The sequence below is a fragment of the Hemiscyllium ocellatum genome, chromosome 24 (assembly GCF_020745735.1).
Source record: "Hemiscyllium ocellatum isolate sHemOce1 chromosome 24, sHemOce1.pat.X.cur, whole genome shotgun sequence".
Classification (NCBI taxonomy): Eukaryota; Metazoa; Chordata; class Chondrichthyes; order Orectolobiformes; family Hemiscylliidae; genus Hemiscyllium; species Hemiscyllium ocellatum.
Genome location: NC_083424.1, coordinates 30009606 through 30028481, shown reverse-complemented (window position 1 = coordinate 30028481; position 18876 = coordinate 30009606). Strand labels below are relative to the sequence as shown.

Here is an 18876-nt window from a genome sequence, read left to right as displayed (position 1 = left end):
TTTGAGGAAGTAACAAAGACGATAGATGAGGGCAGAGCAGGAGATGTCATCTATATGGACTTCAGTAAGGCGTTCAACAAGGTCCCCATGGGTGACTGATTAGCAAGGTTAGATCTCACGTAATACAGGGAGAAGTAGCCATTTGGATACAGAACTGGCTCAAAGGTAGAAGACAGAGGGTGGTGATGAAGGGTTGTTTCTCAGATTGGAGGCCTGTTACCAGTGGAGTGCCACAAGGATCGGTGCTGGGTCATCTACTTTTTGTCATTTACATAAGTGATTTGGATGCGAGCATAAGAGGTACAGTCAGTAAGTTTGCAGATGACACCAAAATTGGAGGTGTCATGGACAGCGAAGAGGGTTACCTCAGATTATAACAGGATCTGGACCAAATGGGCCAATGCGCTGAGAAGTGGCAGATGGAGCTTAATTCAGATAAATGCGAGGTGCTGCATTTTGGGAAAGCTAATCTTAGCAGGACTTAAGCACTTAATGATAAGGTCCTAGGGAGTGCTGCTGAACAAAGAGACCTTGCAGTACAGGTTCTTAGCTCCTTGAAAGTGGAGTCGCAGGTGGTTAGGATAGTGAAGGCGGCGTTTGGTACGCTTTCAATTATTGGTCAGAGTATTGAGTACAGGAGTTGGGAGGTCATGTTGCGGCTGTACAAGACATTGGTTCGGCCATTGGTGGAATATTGTGTGCAATTCTGGTTTCCTTCCTATCAGAAAGATGTTGTGAAACCTGAAAGGGTTCAGAAAAGATTTACAAGGATGTTGCCAGGATTAGAAGCTGAACAGGCTGGGGCTGTTTTTCCTGGAGCATCGGAGGCTGACGGGTGACCTTATAGAGGTTTGCAAAATTATGAGGGGCATGAATAGGGTAAATAGGCAAAGTCTTTTCCCTGGGGTGAGGGAGTCAGAACGAGAGGGCATAGGTTTAGGGTGAGAGGGGAAAAGGTTAAAAAAAAAGACCTACGGGACAACATTTTCACAGAGAGTGGAACGTGTATGCAATGAGCTGCCAGACGAAGTGGTGGAGGCTGGTATAATTGCAACATGTAAGAGGCATTTGGATGGGTTTATGAATAGGAAGGGTTTGGAGGGATATGAGCCGGGTGCTGGCAGGAGGGACAAGATTGGGTTGGAATATCTGGTCGGCATGGACGGGTTGGACCGAAGGGTCTGTTTCCATGCTGCACATCTCTATGACTCTACAACTGTATGGCTCAAGAGGTAAAATAATACACGCGATCTTACGAGAGAGAGAGAGAGAGTTGGCAGCATGGACACCCTCTTCCAACTAGCTATTCCTTGGACCAGTAGCCTCAAACTGCCTGACTACTTCCAGTGAATAGCCAGACTACCAAAAATAAAATCAAACCAGAGATAAGCTGAACCAGGAGAACTGGTCACTCCCCTTTCATTGTCCAACTGTTTTTTTTTAAACTTAAAAGCCTTTTGCCTGAGGCAGTATCGATTACCTATAAATAAATTGGCCCTCAAACCCATCCGAGCCAGACTTTTCGGAACCTGTGGTTTTACGACTTCCTGAAAAAACAAGGACAACATTACCTCATTAAAATCGCAGCATCATCACACCTGCAACTGTTTTTGTAAGCTGTGACTTTTCACTGATAAGTCAAAGGATTTTTAGAAGTGAACCAGCCATCCTGTGTCTCTTACCAACCAGTGGAGCTCCTGAAGAAAAATGGCGACAAAGCCATGAACTGACCAGCAGGAAAATGACAAAGACTCTCTCAGCAACAGAACCTGGGAATAAAGACAACAGAAGTGTCTTTCCAGTTTTTTCCCTTTTGTTCCATAATCTCTCTTCCCAGTCTTTTTGTCTGCCTGTGTGTATTTAAGGGGCCGTTTAGAAGGGGATTTAACATTTTAATTACTAGTATTATATGTCAGTAGTTTATAATTGTTTCCCTGTTTCTGGAGTCTAGTTGCCTGGAAAAAATAATGATTCTTCTTCAGTCTAGATTCCTGGTTCATGCTTTATATCAATCTGAGTCTGAAAGTCAGGTACTTTGTGTACTTCATAAAATGTTTAGCTCTTGTGACAACTCAGGGAATAGTGGAACATGAATTCTAGTGCACTATCTCTGTAAATCATAACACCAACAATACTTCTTTGTTATTCTAACCATTCCACTAACATACATTTTTGTAGTTAAAATTGGTTCCTCTGCAATACTATGTTTATGTGAACTGTTATTTTCTTTGACATATGCTTATTCAGTATTTCTCCATCCTTGTCAATTTCAATCAACCTTAAATTATGAGAATAGCAGATCATTTCTTTGAAATTTTGATTCTACTGATGCATTTCCCCATCTTCCAACTTCCTCATTGTTAATGCACCAGAAATTTCCACATACCTTTATCAGTTCACTTATGAAAACGTCACTTGCATTTTTAGCTTGTAATAAATGGACCTTCACACAACTGATATACTCTTAGAATGCAGCAAATAACCACTATATAGCTGCTTACTGTTTCTCTTTGCTGCTCATTATTGTTGGTTAAACAAATTGGAAAGAGAGTCACAGAAACAAGGAGTTGTTTTTGACTGCAGGTTGTTAAGCTATTGAAGCAAATTAAACAGCAATGTTTGAGAGGGAATTGATATAACCTTTAAAGGGGAAAAAAGTATGGAACTATGGCAGAACAGCAGGGAGTGCAGCTAAATGGTAGTTCAGAACTGACAAAGGGCAAAATGGGCTGAATAGCCTGCTTCATGGGCATGCCAAGTGACTCAGCTGGATGAGCTTTTGCTCATTATGAAGGCTGCTGTCATCATTCTCTTTAAGTGTAGGAAACTAAAGGCTGTGTGGTCTAGCATGGTATAGGCAAACAATTTCCTGCTCTAATTGGAAGAGTTTCTTGTACTTAACAAGATATGCTTTATGACATTTAAAAACAGAAACTCAGCAGATCTGGCAATATCTGTGAAGATAAAGCAGAGTCAATGTTTTAGGCCAAGTGATCCTCCTTAAGAACTGGTTATTTATTTCATGTTAGTAACTGGTTACAGGTTACATTCTCTATTCCTGAGATGCTGCCTGGCCTGCTGTGCTTTGACCAGCAACACATTTGCAGCTACATTCCTATTGTTACAGAGACTTTGTGGAGGAGTAGTAGTTAAGTCTCATTCCATTAAGATCCTAAATTGTTGTACTTACAGGTCTATACAATATCACCATGGTGGCTGGTTATTTTAGGTAGTCCTTGGTGGTGATGCCTCAGTAGTAACCCTTTCAGACCCATACACAATATCGCATCCCCTTCCCCCCAAGCTTTTTATTTTATAAGTAATATATATGGTGCAGATATATTAAACTTATTGGTACCCCATCTTTTTCTGATTCTCTGAGCTTGCAAATTCAAATGATCTGGAGGTTTCAATATTCTCCAGAACATATTTCTTTCGAGTTCAATGTCTGGTGGTTTGATGGGTGGAAGATCATTGTCTTTGACTCGTTTCATGGCTGTTCCTGGAGATCCTTTTAAACCGCAGGAGCTTTAATCACTTACATTTCCTTAACAAAGGATGTCTTCCTGCTGAAATAACAATTTCTTCTTTGCAGTATCCAGAATCTCAGTTTCTTTCCTGCCACAGTTTCTGAGGATTTTTCCTGGGAAGAAAGTCAGATATTCTGCTTCCAACTTGTCACTTTCAAGTGACATCAGCATTTCACATTATAATGCCTTTGTCAAGTGACATCTATCATATCTATCTTTATTTACATTAGCTGTACACTCATCAATTGACTGATCATTAACTAGCTCATTGCTTGCTTTTTCTCCCAAACCTTGCTAGCTCTTGCAGTTTCAGTACTTATTAAAATTGATAGCAGTGGAATGCATTGTGCCACTTCAATAGATGTGCCTTCTTACCCAAGATTCTTGATTGTAAAATATGTGTAGTGTTTCTATTACTTGGCATCACAGAAGTTGGAAAGTTGCTTTTTGCACATTTTGAATTTTAAATGCTATTCTTCCTGGACCATGCAGTTGTTTTGTCGTCAGCTGGAGGCAACACTTTCTTAACCATGGACCATAGTTTTATAATACAGTGACAACTGCCCCAATGTTTAGCCTAAAACTTGTGACAGGACCAAAATACAATATCTGGATCACTGATTTCCCCAGCAACATTTTTTACGTATTTCTTCGTTATAAATATCTACAACATGAGCATCTCTCTATGGGTAATCATTGGATTTCATGCTTTTCTGAAAATGTGTCCACATACTTTATGAAAAAGCTCCTTTGCATGACAGATAAAATATTCACTTTGTTTGCCAGACACACTGTTCTCAACAGCACTAATCAGAACCTATGTCATCTTCCTGTAACATAGACTGTCTACGCAATGCAAGAAAGGTTAAGCAAAAGTACACGAACAAACAATCCACCAGAGGTGTACCTCAGCCAATTATGAACAAAGGAAGTATGGAAATGCATTATGCATGAGATGGACCTCCATAATTATCTCTTACACCACAGAATGCTTTGATGAGGGATATCAAATTTACCTTGTTAGCTCAGTTGTCACAACTGGGAATCTCAACTATATGACTGAATCTAGTGGTTTGAACAGATTTGTATCGACATAGCTTTGACTTCTTTCCAGTCTGCTTTTTTTGTCAGGACAGAATACAGGAGCACTAAGCTTAGTTACAGTATGTCTCTTAGCATGACCTCTCTCAAAATCTGATTTTTAGAAAGAATCCTAAGTTTCAGTTGGGAAATGAATAAATTCCCTGTCTGCAAGCATGATAATGTTGCATCTTGAACTGCATCCACCTCCCTCAAAAACATCCTCTGGAACAGCATCCAACTGCAAGAACCTCACTGGACATTGACTTAATGAACTCTAATTCATGCAAATTAATGCCTGTACTTTGATTTTTAAGTAATTTGTAATTATAATTTCATTCCTGTTGTGTATTTGTACTGACATGTTGGTGCATTATTGAAAATCAGCTGTGCTATGATGTGAAAATATACGAACAAATGCAATCATGCAAAATGATAGAAAAGGCAAGCAGAATTATATTTGCTGTAGTTGCGTCCACTGGAACCATCTGAGATGTCTAGGGTAGATTCACTGCCACTAATTCTTCATATTTGTATTCACCTAACTACAAATAAGAAGAATTAGTGCACGTGAGATTTTATGGTTTCAAATGTCTTTAATCTCGAATCTATGCAATTGGCCCTTGAAGGCCTTACAGATTCCCAAAATGGAGAGTCCCCTCCTGCAGATAAAGCAAACTTCCTCCACCTATGATGCTATTTCTCATCTTTATGACACAATTGAGAATCAGATGAAAATGGAAGACTTACCACAGACTCATAGAATCATTGAGTAGTACAGCACAGAAACAAACCTTTCAGTCCAACTCATTCATACCGACTAGATATATTAAATTAATCTAGTGCCACTTGCCAACATTTGGCCCACATGCCTCTAAGCTCTTCTTATTATATACCTATCCAGATACCAGATCGCATTCGAAGTTGTCATTACAGGCTCTGCCTATTATTCGAGGTGACCATCTCCTAAATCTTCAGGATCATTTCTACATTGTAGCCCCTGTCAAACCCATCATGTTTGACCCTCACCACATTTCCAATCAACTCCTTTATCTAGTTTTTCAGCTCCCAAATTTACTCCTGGAAGAAAGGAAAATCCTTCACCTCTCTTTTAAAACACCAACCTTATAGTCAATGCAGTGGTTATTAATGCTGGACTCAAGCGCAAGAGTAAAATTTTTTTCCATATCTACCTTTCAAGACCATTCAGAATCCTATAAACTCCGGTGAAAAGAAGCTCAACCTGTCCAATCTTTACTCATAGGACAACCCATTCATTTCAATCCAGTAGAACTTCCCTGAACCACTTACCTACCATCATTACTTTTATGTTCAATTCCTTCCGTAATAAAGGAGAGCATTCCATTAGCCATTTTAATCAATTGATGTACCGGTATGCTCATGATTTGTGGCTGATGCACTTGATGACTTAACTCCCTCTACACCTTGAGATTCTGTACTTCCTTTCCATTTAATGCTTTTTATTCTTTCTCCCAAAGTGAACTTCACGTTTTCGGAAATTATACTCCATCTGCCTGTCACTTAATCTATCCCAATCAGTTTAGGGTGTAGGTTTGCTCGCTGAGCTGTAGGTTTGATATCCAGACGTTTCGTTACCTGGCTAGGTAACATCATCAGTGGCGACCTCCAAGTGAAGCGAAGCTGTTGTCTCCTATTTTCTATTTATATCTTTCTCCTGGATGGGGTTCCTGGGGTTTGTGGTGATGTCATTTCCTGTTCAGAAGGGGCAGTAGATATTGTCCTATTGTGTATATGCACCTTTAAGAGGTGCATCTTAAACTGCTGTAGTCACCTTACCAGGACGTGACGTATTATTTCAGTCTACAAGTAGCAGATGTAGCAATTACATTTACTATCCATAGACGTCCAGCTAACTCTATTTGTATATAGTCTTATCTTCAACTAAAGATCCCACATTATTGCTTCATCAATCTTCTTGATTGATACAGTTCTGTTACAGTGACGTAGCGGCACCATAGCTTTGAAGATTTGATCAAGCAAAAGTGAAACTTTAACTAACTCCTTGCTATCCAGCAGAGCAACAATCTTCCCAGAAGTGAAATAACTGCAAATAACTTAGATGGAATTTAAATTAGATAAATGTGAGGTGCCGCATTTTGGAAAGGCAGATCAGAGTAGGACATATACACTTCATGGTACGGTCCAGGGGAGTGTTGCTGAACAAAGAGACCTTGGAGTGCAGGTTCATAATTTCTTATAAGTGGAGTTGCAGGTATATAAGATAATGAAGATGATGTTTGGTATGCTTTCCTTTATTGGACAGAGCATTGAGTATAGGAGTTGGGAGGTCATTTTGTAGCTGTACAGTACATTGGTTAGGCCACTTCTGGAAATTGTATGCAATTCTGGTCTCCCTCCTGTCAGAAGGATGTTGTGAAACTTGAAAGGGTTCAGAAAAGATTAATAAATATGTTGCCAGGGTTGGAGGATTTGAGCTATCGGAACAAGCTACATAAGCTGGGGCTGTTTTCCCTGGAGGCTGAGGGTTGACCTCGGAGAGATTTAGAAAATCATAACGGGCATGGTTACGGTAACCAGATAAGGTCTTTTCCCTGGGTTGGGGGTGTCTCAAACTAAAGGGCGTAGGTTCAGGATGGGAGGGGAAAAATTTAAAAGGCACTTAAGGGGCAACATTATCATGCAGAGGGTGGTGCGTGACTGGAATAAGCTGCCAGAGGAAGTGATGGAGGCTGGTACAATTACGGCATTTAAATGGCATCTGGATGGGTATATGAATAGGAAGGGTTGGTGGGATAAGGGTGAAATGCAGGCAAATGGGACTAGATTAGGTTGGGATATCTGGTCGGCACGGATGTTTTGGACTGAAGGGTTTGTTTCTGTGCTGCATATCTCTATGACTCTATGACTAAGAGAATTCTGCAGCTCCAGTCAAGTCCAACAGACAACACCCTTGTCCATGCATCTCAATGCACTCCACACAGCAAAAATCAGATCACAGTAATGTTGTTCAAGTTTGGAAGAGTACAGTCTATATAAATCTAACCACTATGAGGTTTAAACAGACACAGAAATACGTGTTTCTATTAAGTCCAACTTGAAGAAGAACTCACAGACAGAAGAGATTCTTTTACTAATAGCAAATTAAAACAGAGAAAAGTCAGAAAGAACTGCAAGTGTCTTTACAAACCATTACAGTCCAAAATAATCCATGAGCAATTAAGGCTGTGATGACTAAATATACCAAAACTCAGTGAATATAACTTTCAAAGAGCTGTCAAAACAACCTGAATAGTTGCTATCAGTTCTGGATAGCACTTTAAAAAAAACTTGCGATGAGTTAAAAGAAGACAACATTTGCTTTTCCTAATATCTATTAATGACCTAGCCCTTCCTGTACAAGATGCAATTTCAATGTATGCAGATGAAGCAGTCTGAATTGCGTGGAGGTCAGTTTAGATGTTCTTAAGGTCAAACTAGTTAGTGGAATAGATAAACAAGTGGCAGATGAAGTTAATTATGGAGAAATGAGAACTGATTGATTTAGTAGGAAGGACATGGAGAGATAATCAGAAAAAAAAGCCCACATACCACAAGTTAGAAGAAACGCTAAAATAAATTATATTTATTACACACTTTACATCACAATGGACACTGACTGTTCAGCATCTGGGATATCACAAATGGCACTGAACATTGTACAATCACCAGCTAATATCTTCACTTCTGACCTCATGTTAGAGAGGAGGTCTTTGAAGCAGCTGGAGATGGTCATGTGTAGGAAGTGACCCTCAGAAACACATTGAAGCTGACAACAACCAAACAAACATAACCTCATTTCTGAAGCTCTGTTATTTTATTCAGGATTGCAACAAAGACTTGGGAATTGTGTGACGCTGGTGGAACCCAAATTGAACATTGCTAACCAGGTTTTTGTTAAGTATGTGCCATTTGGTAACATTGTTTATCAATTTTCTGATGATTGAAAAGTAGATTGGTGAGAGTAGAATTGACCAGATTGGGTGGGGGGTTAGTGGGCCTGTGAGACAGATAACCTGGACACATTGTTGGGCACATGCCAGTGTTGTAGCTATACTCGAGTGGCTTAGAGGAATATCTCACTGGAGTATATGTCTCATTCTGACAGCTTGAATGTTAAGGAAAATGTCTCTTTCTCTATCCGTGCATTCAGCATTTCCTTGATATCCTGATGAAGGGCTTATGCTCGAAACGTCGAATTCTCTATTCCTGAGATGCTGCCTGGCCTGCTGTGCTTTGACCAGCAACACATTTTCATCATGTGAAGTGAATCAAATTGACTGAACATTGGCATTTATGGTGTTGGGGACCTTAGGAAGAGGTTGGGATGGATCATCGGCTTGGCAGCTTTGGCCGAAAATGGATGCAAATACTTCAGCTTGTCTTTTGCACGGAATTGTGGGGCTTCCCCATTGCTAAGGCTAAAGATGTTTGTGGATCTCCCTCCTCCAATGAGTCTGATTTATAATCTGTCCAGTGGGAAGCTTGCAAAAGGTGCATAGTCTGCCCACCTGGTTGTGATCAAGTACAGATTTGAGACGGCCCACGGAATCCCTTGTGGACTCAAACTGTAAGCCTCCCTTGGGTCATCCCAGAAATCATACTCTTTGGTAGCTTGGAATAAAAAAAAAACCTCTTGCAGACAGTTTCGTTTAATTTGAGTCATCCTCTTTATTTACTAATAGCATCACTGTTACAAAATAACACTGATACCTAGAAGCTAAACTAACTGGGTTCTAATAACCCAAGAAAGTAGGACATCAGCTCTTCAAGAACCCTGACAGGCTACTCTGATGTACTATCACAAATTGGCTTCGGGTTTACAAATGCTGTACTATCACAAATAGGCTTTCTTGAAAAGATACTGGATTTCAACATGGAAGCTCGGGCATGGAGGTAGAGAAGGATCGATTAATCAGATTCCTGTTTGGTTTAGGTGAAAAGCCATATCCATTTCATGAATAAGCCGACAACAATGTATATTCCCAGGATGAGACCAAGGACTAATCAGTACATCCCACACGATCCATCCGCACAGTGACCTTAGCCAGCAAATAACACTCCATCCACATGAATTGGATGACAGTGGGGCAGGTATCTTCCCTGTGACTTGACCCGTTTTGTTGAAAACATCTGTGTCTTTGAAATGCCCTTTGAGGATTCATCGATGTAGGTGCAATATTGCGGGCCAATGACTGACAAGCACCTCCTTCTTTAGCAAGGAGGAAGTCAAGCACTAGCCAATGCGAAGTGTCATCATCCAGGGCTCCTGTAACTCTTTGCTCACCAGCTTCAAAGCGTGGGTAGTTGGGTTGGCAAGTTTTTTGATGTCATACACAAGGTCACTTATCTGATCTAGGGCCATCTCAACACCCCAGCCAGCAACCTGGATCACCAGGTTTATTGATAGAAGAAGCTGTGTCAGTCCCATTTTGTTTTTCTTCTACATTTTGTTCTGTACTGATTCATATGTTGGTGGGCATTCCATTCAAGATCTACTTCAGATACTTCATGGTAGAGGGTAAAAAGTGGTAAAGTGTGTACTAGGCCACAACGTTCATTCCAGTCATTGGGTAAATATGAGTAGGTTTTGTTTTCGCATAGCCAATTAAGGCTAAAAGGAGTTCCAAGAGTGCACTTCTGTAAGCGAATGATGATCCACTCAGAGCGAGAGCTGAATCTTGTAAACAGTGGGTGCTATCAAACGTTTGGTTGTCTAAGTATATTAACAGTTGAAGAGCAGGAATATGACCAGTGCCTTTGATAATATTTTTGCATAGCTTTTGTTTCACCTGACCCATGTCGTGGGTACCGGAAGGTCTTTCAAAACACCATTCTAACAGCAGAACAACATTAACGTTGAATCCTTCAGGTTTGTTAGTGCACTTCATACAGCGATGCGTGTTTCCATCACAATTGAGGGACTGCATAACTGGGTGAATCCTATTTATACACTGTACATCAGAATGATGGAAGAGTGAACAGATAACAGATTGGGTTGGGTGGGGCTGTTGGGGGTGGTTTAGCTTGAATAGAGAAACCACTTGTACCAGAAAGAAAATTGGGAGTCTTTCTTCATCTTTCCAGCTTGTCCTGTTAAATACAGTAGTAACTGAATACAGGAAATGTGTTAAAGTATTTCTGTCAGTGCCAGTAGGTCAGATAAGAGATGATTCCATCGAGAAAGTATAAGTAGTCAGTCTCATGGCAATAGGTGCCTTAGGGTTTGGTGATTTCGGTACCATGTGCTCAATACTGCAATCTGTGCAGTTCATTTTGAGAGGGGAACAGACAAACATTTCAAAGTAACAGGTTTCTATTGGCGGAGTGGATGAGGTTATGGAATTGTGCCATCTCATGATGACTGACTTAAAAGTGTTGCAACAATGACAATAAGGTTGAGAATGATGTTTGGATACACAATGAGAGTAGTTTAAATGAGGTTCAGCTGGGCAGCTGCATTCCTAACTTCGAATGGTATTCGTACAGTTTTAATTTATACAGTCACTTTGGAGTCTAGTCGGTCTGAGATACCACAGATGGGTGGGTTACATTCGGGCACACGTATTTGGATTGGATTTTCATTGGATGCTTGTATCGATACTAACACTAAGACGGTGAGGGGGATACATGCTTGCAATGTCCTTTATAGCCCAGTGTTGAATATCCTTCTACCTTTGCTGGAAGGGTCTATATCAAGTTCTTTTGACAACTGAAACTGCAGTAGAGGACCCACTTTTCATAATTAGAGTCTGTCAATAGTACATAGTCGAAACTGAAAATGTGTTCCTGTTCCTTGGATGCTGCCTGACCTGCTGCGCTTTTCCAGCAACACATTTTCAGCTCTGATCTCCAGCATCTGCAGACCTCACTTTCTCCTTGAATAGTACAGTCACCAGGATTAATATTTTTAAACGTTGGAGCTCTTTCTTCTTCCTTCTCTGGTACTTGATAGGCTTCTTTGACTGGAATGCTTTGGTTAGCTTAATCAGGTATCTGTGCATCTCTTCTGCCATGACATGCACATCAACAGGGTGTTGAGCAGTTAATGGTGCAGATCCGGGAGTCCTCAGGGGCTTTCCATATATCAGTACAGCTGCCAAGAATCCCATCTTTTTCTGTGTCATGGTTCTTAAATTAAAAAGGGCAATTGGGAGCACTTGCAGCTATTTAAGGCCCGTTACTTCTGACAATTTGCTGAGCTGACCTTTTAAGGTACCACTGGCTCGTTCTACAATTCCCTCTGCTTAGGGATGATTGGCACAATGGAATTTTTGATTCGTAATCAAACATTAGTGTAGTGCTTTGTTTAGCTCTGCACAGAAGTGGGGGCCATTATCGGAAGAGACCGTTACTGGTCCAAATCTGGGTACGATTTCCCTTAGCAGAATTTTACATGTAGCTGTTGCTGTGCAGTCAGTACAGAGATAAGCTTCAATCGATTTACTAAATACAATCGATTATCACTAAGCAATACTTTTAAAAGTAGCATCTAAGTAACTCTATAAAATCTAACGTGATAGTATCAAATGGTGCACTTGGCCAGGGCGTTTCACGTGGTGGACACTTTACTCTGTTCCTGGGATTATGATGTTGACAAATTAGGTAATTTGCAGCTGCTCGTTTTGCTTTTTATTGCAGGTGGGAATTCTACCATGTTTGGAGAATTCTGTCCACCATTCCCTCCTTACCTACATGCGTATGTGTATGAACATAATCAACTAGAATAGGCAGAGGTGAGTTGGGCAGACATGTCCGTCTACTGGCGTAACCCAAAGCTTATTGTAACTATTGACATAATAACCATGGTTCATCCATCCATCTTTGTCTTTCCTCATCAGAGTTGTCCTTCCCAGTATGAGTGCATGGGCAATGCCCGTACAGGTCAGATATACTGTCACCTGACCTAGAGTCAGTGCAGTATCTGTTGTACTGACTCCAGCAGCATTATGAAGACAGAAGTTTCATCCTGTCAGCTTTGTCTAAACTCTGTTAATCCTTGACCGAGAATCTTACCACATTTCCCACGAATTGCAAATCCTTCTCACTGCTGTTTATCTAACTTGAGTAAACAAATTACCATCCTATATCCTGTCATATGACAAGCACTTTTATGTTTTATTAAATTTCCTTTTTTCATTACTACCTGTAACTTTTATGACCTTTGCATTTTAAAATAGTTAGTCCAGACAATCTAGATAATATAGCTGGGGTTTGCACACAGGGCATGCTATGGATTCCCTGTCATAGCACAATCCAAAGGAACTGCCTGGGAAATTGAAGAATCCGCTGGCCCATTCTTCTACACATGCAACCCTTCCAAAGTCTCCACTTAAATCACAGAATTTCAATCGGAATATTGTGAAGTAAGTGAAATACTTAGGAAAAGATCTATTAAATATACATTCTAACGCCCAAGTAACCATTAAGCCAACCAAAGAAACACCTGCACATTCCTCCAATTTTATCTGCCACAGACCACATACACCCAATCCTTGTTGAGCCGAAGCTGATCCCGCCACCTTCCCCCTTATAGTCTAAAACATACCACCCCACACCGATCTCTTGAACACCACTCGTCCTGACCGTCCCTCTCCTGCCAGACCCAATTTCTCTTACCACCCCCACGTACAAGCACTGCTTCATTAACCTTGAACACTAACACGCCAGCTCCTTGCCATGGTATTTGACCCAGCTGGCACCCACTAACAACACTATTACCTGATGTACTTACACTTTGACAGCAGCTGTCAAAGTGGCTGTCAGAGCCTTCTAATGTCAGAATGTGGCAAATGACTGCTGTGAAAAAGGAATGGCGTTTGCCTTCCTCTGACTGTCCTAGGCTATGAAACAATGGTGAGAACAGAATTATGCTTCTGCATTTCTGAGGTAGTCTTGAGCAGAATCCCCTCACAGAATTGTGGATCTCTCTTTCTTTGTAAAAGTAGAAAGGGCTGGAGTGGCCATTTGATGAGATTGCCAATCCTCAGAAAATCTGACCCCAAATTTTGGAGCAAAATACCTCCAGTACAAGATTTTGTCACATCAGTCCTGGTGAAAGCTGTTCAATCTAAAACATTAATTCAATTTCTCTGTCCACAGATGCTGCAAGATCTGCTGGATAGTTCTTTTCAATGAGTTCACATGGATTTTAAGTAATCATGTCATATATCAAACTGACAATTCTTGGGCTAATTAGAATCCAAAACATACAACATTGTGTATCATGTGTTTTAATGCACCATTGATGTAATTTTTCAAAAATCAGTGTTTCCTACCCTCAAAATGGCCAAATGTGATACTAGGTATGTTTACGAGAACAGGATAATATGGCAATATCTGCAGTAAAGACACCAACTCCATCTCTCAAACAGGGCAGCGGAGATTCTAATTGAGAATATGAACAGGAGGAATAAGGTATAGGTTGTATCCCATTATTCAGGTCTTTGCCAGGCCAAAGAATCTCCAGAACATGGATGGTCATGTGCAAGGTTCAGCCTGGGAGTTTTTCATCACTTTTAAAAAACATCGTGTAATATGCTGCTCACAGTCCTTGTTATTAGGTTGCCTTGCAGTGAGCAGTGTCCCTGCCTCTGAACCAGAAGCTCTGGATTGGAGTCCCACTACAGGATCTTTCAGCAAAGGAAAATATGTTTATACACAGTACGTGGCTAAAGAGACAGGTTGATTATCAATATGTAATTCTTCAATTGCACTCTGACAGACAGTAAGAGGGGGAGAATTTCTTGGTCAATTAGTTTGATGATTGTAGCATCCCTTAAGCTATAGCCACTGGCCACAGATTGGCTCTCTGTTCGAGGACAGACTAGCCATAAACAGACACAAGCATGTGTTTTGCCTTGTACTCCATTAGCTGTGAAGAATGGTTCAAAGATGAGTTTCCCATTAACCATTTCAATTATATTTTGTATCTGATTACTAGATTTTAGTAGTATATATACATCGATCTAAAATTGTTCTCGGCTTTACTACTCTCAACTTTTTCCATTTGAATATTTCTTGCATTTACCGTTTTTTGATCGAAAAAGGATGGTCTCACACTTACCACCTGTTTCAGGCTGCCCCACTCACTATCAATATTTCTTTATGCTCACTTCAAATTACTGGTCGGACCACCATTCAATATGCTATTAGTAGACTTGGATAAATGATCATTGCAGTATCTAAGTCATTGATAAATATGTTGAGTAATCAAGGTGTAGACATTTGTCAGCATACACTTGTGTGGGAAATAAAACCCACTCACCTCAATAATTTCAGTCCGACACAAGCTCTGAAGCAGCAGTTTCATTCATTATACGCTTGCAAGCGTGGTGTCTAAAATAGACACACAGAGTTTCGCAAGTACATATCTTATATACAATTCATTTCTCTTTCTCTCCTCTTCTGTTTACATCTCCCACTACTCTAACCTGGCTGTTTATCTCTGGCCTCATCCGGCTTTGTGCATAACAAATTGTATGTCCTGCTTGGCCGAGTCACCACATCACTCTGTGGTCCACTGTTATATATCTTCCTCCACTGCCATCTGCTTCCTTGCCAGCTAAAGCAATATTTCCTTCCATTCTTTGCCCATACTGAGCCTTATGACCTCTTCCGTTTTTTTTGGTTTAGCAGAAGCTTGTAACTGTTTGTACAGTCATATCTAGCTTAACCTACACCCCCTCCCCTCACAGCACCTTATCTGTAACATCTACCATTGTTTGCAGGCACATTTCATTCTTGTATGCACATTTTAGCAAATGCAAAAACAGTTATATACTTCCTTCACATAGTTTTCATTCTTGTTAACTCAGCTCTTGGTTGAAACAATTATACATTGGTGTGAGTTCAATTACCTTGCATAAGCAATTATGATTGCAGAAGAAACACTGCTTTGGCAATATCCCACACTTGTCAAGTACTTTCAAATTGAATATACATGCAGACCGTATCTTGTATCTGCCATAAACATCCTCGCGTCCTCAACTTCAGTACCTTACTCAAAAAAATGTGATTCATTAGACATGGCCAACCTTTAGAAGTCCGTATTAGTTGTGTCTGGCTCATGGTCGGGTCTCGTGAGGGCCTTTAAACTCACGCCGTTAAGTGCGCGCGAGGGAAGTGGCGGTTAGTGACGAGAGAGTTTTACTGGGGTGACCGTTACTGGGAGTCAACCCCAGAAAAGGGACAAAGTTGGAGTGATAAAGAGGCAACAAGGGAATGGAAAAGGAACACCATTTATTGAGAAGTAGAGGACACAGGTGTGTGTGTGTGTATGACACGAACGATACCCTGGGGCTTAGTTATTCTCCTCTTGAGGAAAAGTCTGTGTGAAACGGCGGCGTTGGGTTTGAAAAAAAGGCGCCATTTCCAGTTGGAGGGAAATAAAGCATTTATTACGGCTGCATGGTCGCTGTAACTTCACATTTTCTCTCACAGTCGATGTCTTTCATTTAACTCCAAAATCTAGTCCGTTTGTGTGAAGGCAGAGATGGGCTGAAATAATAAGGAAGCTATGAGGCTGTCTTTTTTTAAAAAATTATGTTGGTATATTTTTTCCAGGGTGCAGCATTATTTCGCACACTCCCCTACTCTAGGCAAAAGATCATGACTATTCACTTTATCCATGCCCATCATGAAATTATAAACCTCTATGGTGTTATCCCTCAGGCTCCGGCACACCAGATGAAAAAGTCCCAGTCTATCCAACCCAGTCTCAGTAATATCCTTGTAAATCTGACACTGGTGCAGCTAAAACTTTTACCTATCCCTTCCTTACTTGTCTGGAGTTAACTATTCCAATGCACACCTGACTACTCTTCCATATTGGACACTTTGCAAACTTGAGGTCAGCAAAACCTCCACTGCCCATCAGCTGACCTCTCACCATTATACTTATATTGTACTTAAGTAGCTTAGTTAGAGGAGTGTCTCACCCTGGATTATGTGTCTCCATTCTAACCTATCAGCCATTGTTAACAGCAAACCTGAGAATGCAACTTTTAAAAAAAGGTTTTGTGATTTACACATGAAAGATGTGAAACTATCATGGTATTCAAACAGATGAAAGACTAAACAATCAATTTTTCAATGTATAATTTCAGTTACATCACACTGTAAATTTTTGCTATAAATTCTGGGTTAGGATTGAGCCCTCCACAATCAGCTGATGAAGGAGAGACGCTCCGAAAGCTGCTGTGCTTCCAATTAAACCTGTTGGATTACAACCTGGTGTTGTGAGATTTTTAACCTTCCCAACAGTGTTCCACCCCTGCTGGATCTGTCCTGACAATGGCACATGACTTACTCAGGGAAGGTGTTGTGTTATCTGTATTTGTCGCTACCTGTGCTATAAAGATTTGTTTTTCGTAAATATCAATGATTGATAGAGATTAATTTGATTTCTTCAGGACCTCATCCAACCACACCCCTCACGTCTCACCAATAAATTCCCACAGAACAGCTCACACCACGGTCTGCTTCAAGCTCCGGGTAAACCTTGGATTCTGTGCCATCAATGCAGCTGGCACCCCTTCACAGCAATGGCCCAATCCTTCAATCTTCTCGGCAGTGCCGAACCCACCGTTGATTGGCCAGTCAATTCACAGTAAACGTCTAAATAAAAACAAATTACTGATACTGATGCTGGAAGTCTGAAACAATCACTGGTGAAACTCAACAAGTCTGGCCGCGTCTGTGGAGAGAATAAAGTGTAGGACTCATTTGCATTGAATCACTTTAGCTCACCAGCACAATACGATGAGTAATATCGTGCACTTACAAACTTACATCTCTCATGCTGCTGTCCTTAGCCATTCATGCGCAATACCGGAGTTAAGAAACAACGCCATTATCGCTATCTTTCATCCAATTTGTCTTCAATCTTTTCTTTATTAATTACAATAATTTAGCTCTTTGTGGAGCTAAACACTTCATCATTGAAAATCCCTAGTCAATGTTGCAGAGTAAAATGTTGCAAGCTTTAAGCACGTGGAAAACGTGACGTAAAAACAGTTTTTTTATATATTCCATAGAAACAGATTAATTGATTTTACAATATCTAAAAATCCAAGAAATTTCAGCATTTTGCAACAATGTATTGACAATAATTTAAAGACAGGCACATTATTAACTACTGGGTAATGCACACAAAGTCGACACAGTTTGGGACGGCTCACAGTTATGACAGACCGCTGTCCTTTTTGATTGATGACCACCATCTATTTCTCCTGAGGATTCTCTCACACTATCAGTTTTTGATCTGGCACAATTTAGATTCAGAGAAGTAACTGCTTTCATTAAAGCATTTTTGAATGTCGAACTTGAAAAGTAGTAAATAACTGGATCCAGGACACTGTTCAGATATGTCATAAATAGTGTATTATAAAAGACATGAACAGCTGTCTCATATGATTTGCAGCCTTCAGCGCCTCTGAGTTTCGCGATTAACACAGCAATAACGGCAATGTTTGTGGGTAAGAAACAAATCACAAACACTGCAGCCACCGCGATCACAAGCTTCATTGCTCTTTTGTATTTACTTCTCAACTCAATTTTTATCTGGTTTAACTTCCAGATGATGCAGGACGTGGAGAAGAGGATAATCGGAGCCGGGATAGCAAACTTGAAAAGAATAAAAACAATATCGGTCCAAATTGCTGTGGGACGGAGAGGATTCGACATGTCAAAGGGTTCACAGTATGTCCGGTTGTCGTGCTCGAAGGAGCGAGGTTCTGCTAAAAGATGTGAGCAAACTGCCACGGCCAGAATCCACAAGCTGCCGGCTACCTTCACTGCACACTTTGTAGAAGTCGTATTCACCCTGTGGTGAGGGTGGACTACTTTAAAATACCGATTGATTGCCATCGCTGTGAGGAACATGATGCTTCCTGCTCGATTTAAGGAAATAAAAAGTACTTTTAGACGACAAGGAACATCCCCATAAATCCAGTTCTTCTCCCGGATATAGTAGTCTGCTCGAAATGGTAAACAGCAGATTAACATAGTGTCTGCAATTGCCAGGTTCAGTGAATAAACTGTGTTTGGTTTCCAGGATTTCATATGAAAACTGAAGATCCATAAAGCAACGACGTTTCCAATAAATCCCAAGATAAAGGTTACAAGTATTATTGGTGCATTGTAGGATGCATTGACTTCTTTGACTAAAGTACACGACGAAGTCAAGTTGCCCATTGTAGGTAGGATTGTGATAAACTCATCGACG

At 40.6% G+C, this 18876-nt stretch overlaps 1 protein-coding gene across 1 annotated transcript; it reads right to left on the bottom strand.

Annotated features, from left to right (window-relative positions):
- Positions 1 to 9885: 9885 nt before the first annotated feature.
- On the bottom strand, positions 9886 to 18657 carry LOC132827461 (hydroxycarboxylic acid receptor 3-like). The gene is made up of 3 exons (XM_060844146.1): positions 17975 to 18657; positions 11522 to 11658; positions 9886 to 10035 (listed from the first exon to the last, which is right to left on the bottom strand). The coding sequence occupies exons 1-3, from the start codon at positions 18654 to 18656 to the stop codon at positions 9886 to 9888; spliced, it is 969 nt and encodes a 322-aa protein (XP_060700129.1). The 5' UTR covers position 18657.
- Between the last annotated feature and the right edge of the window lie 219 nt (positions 18658 to 18876).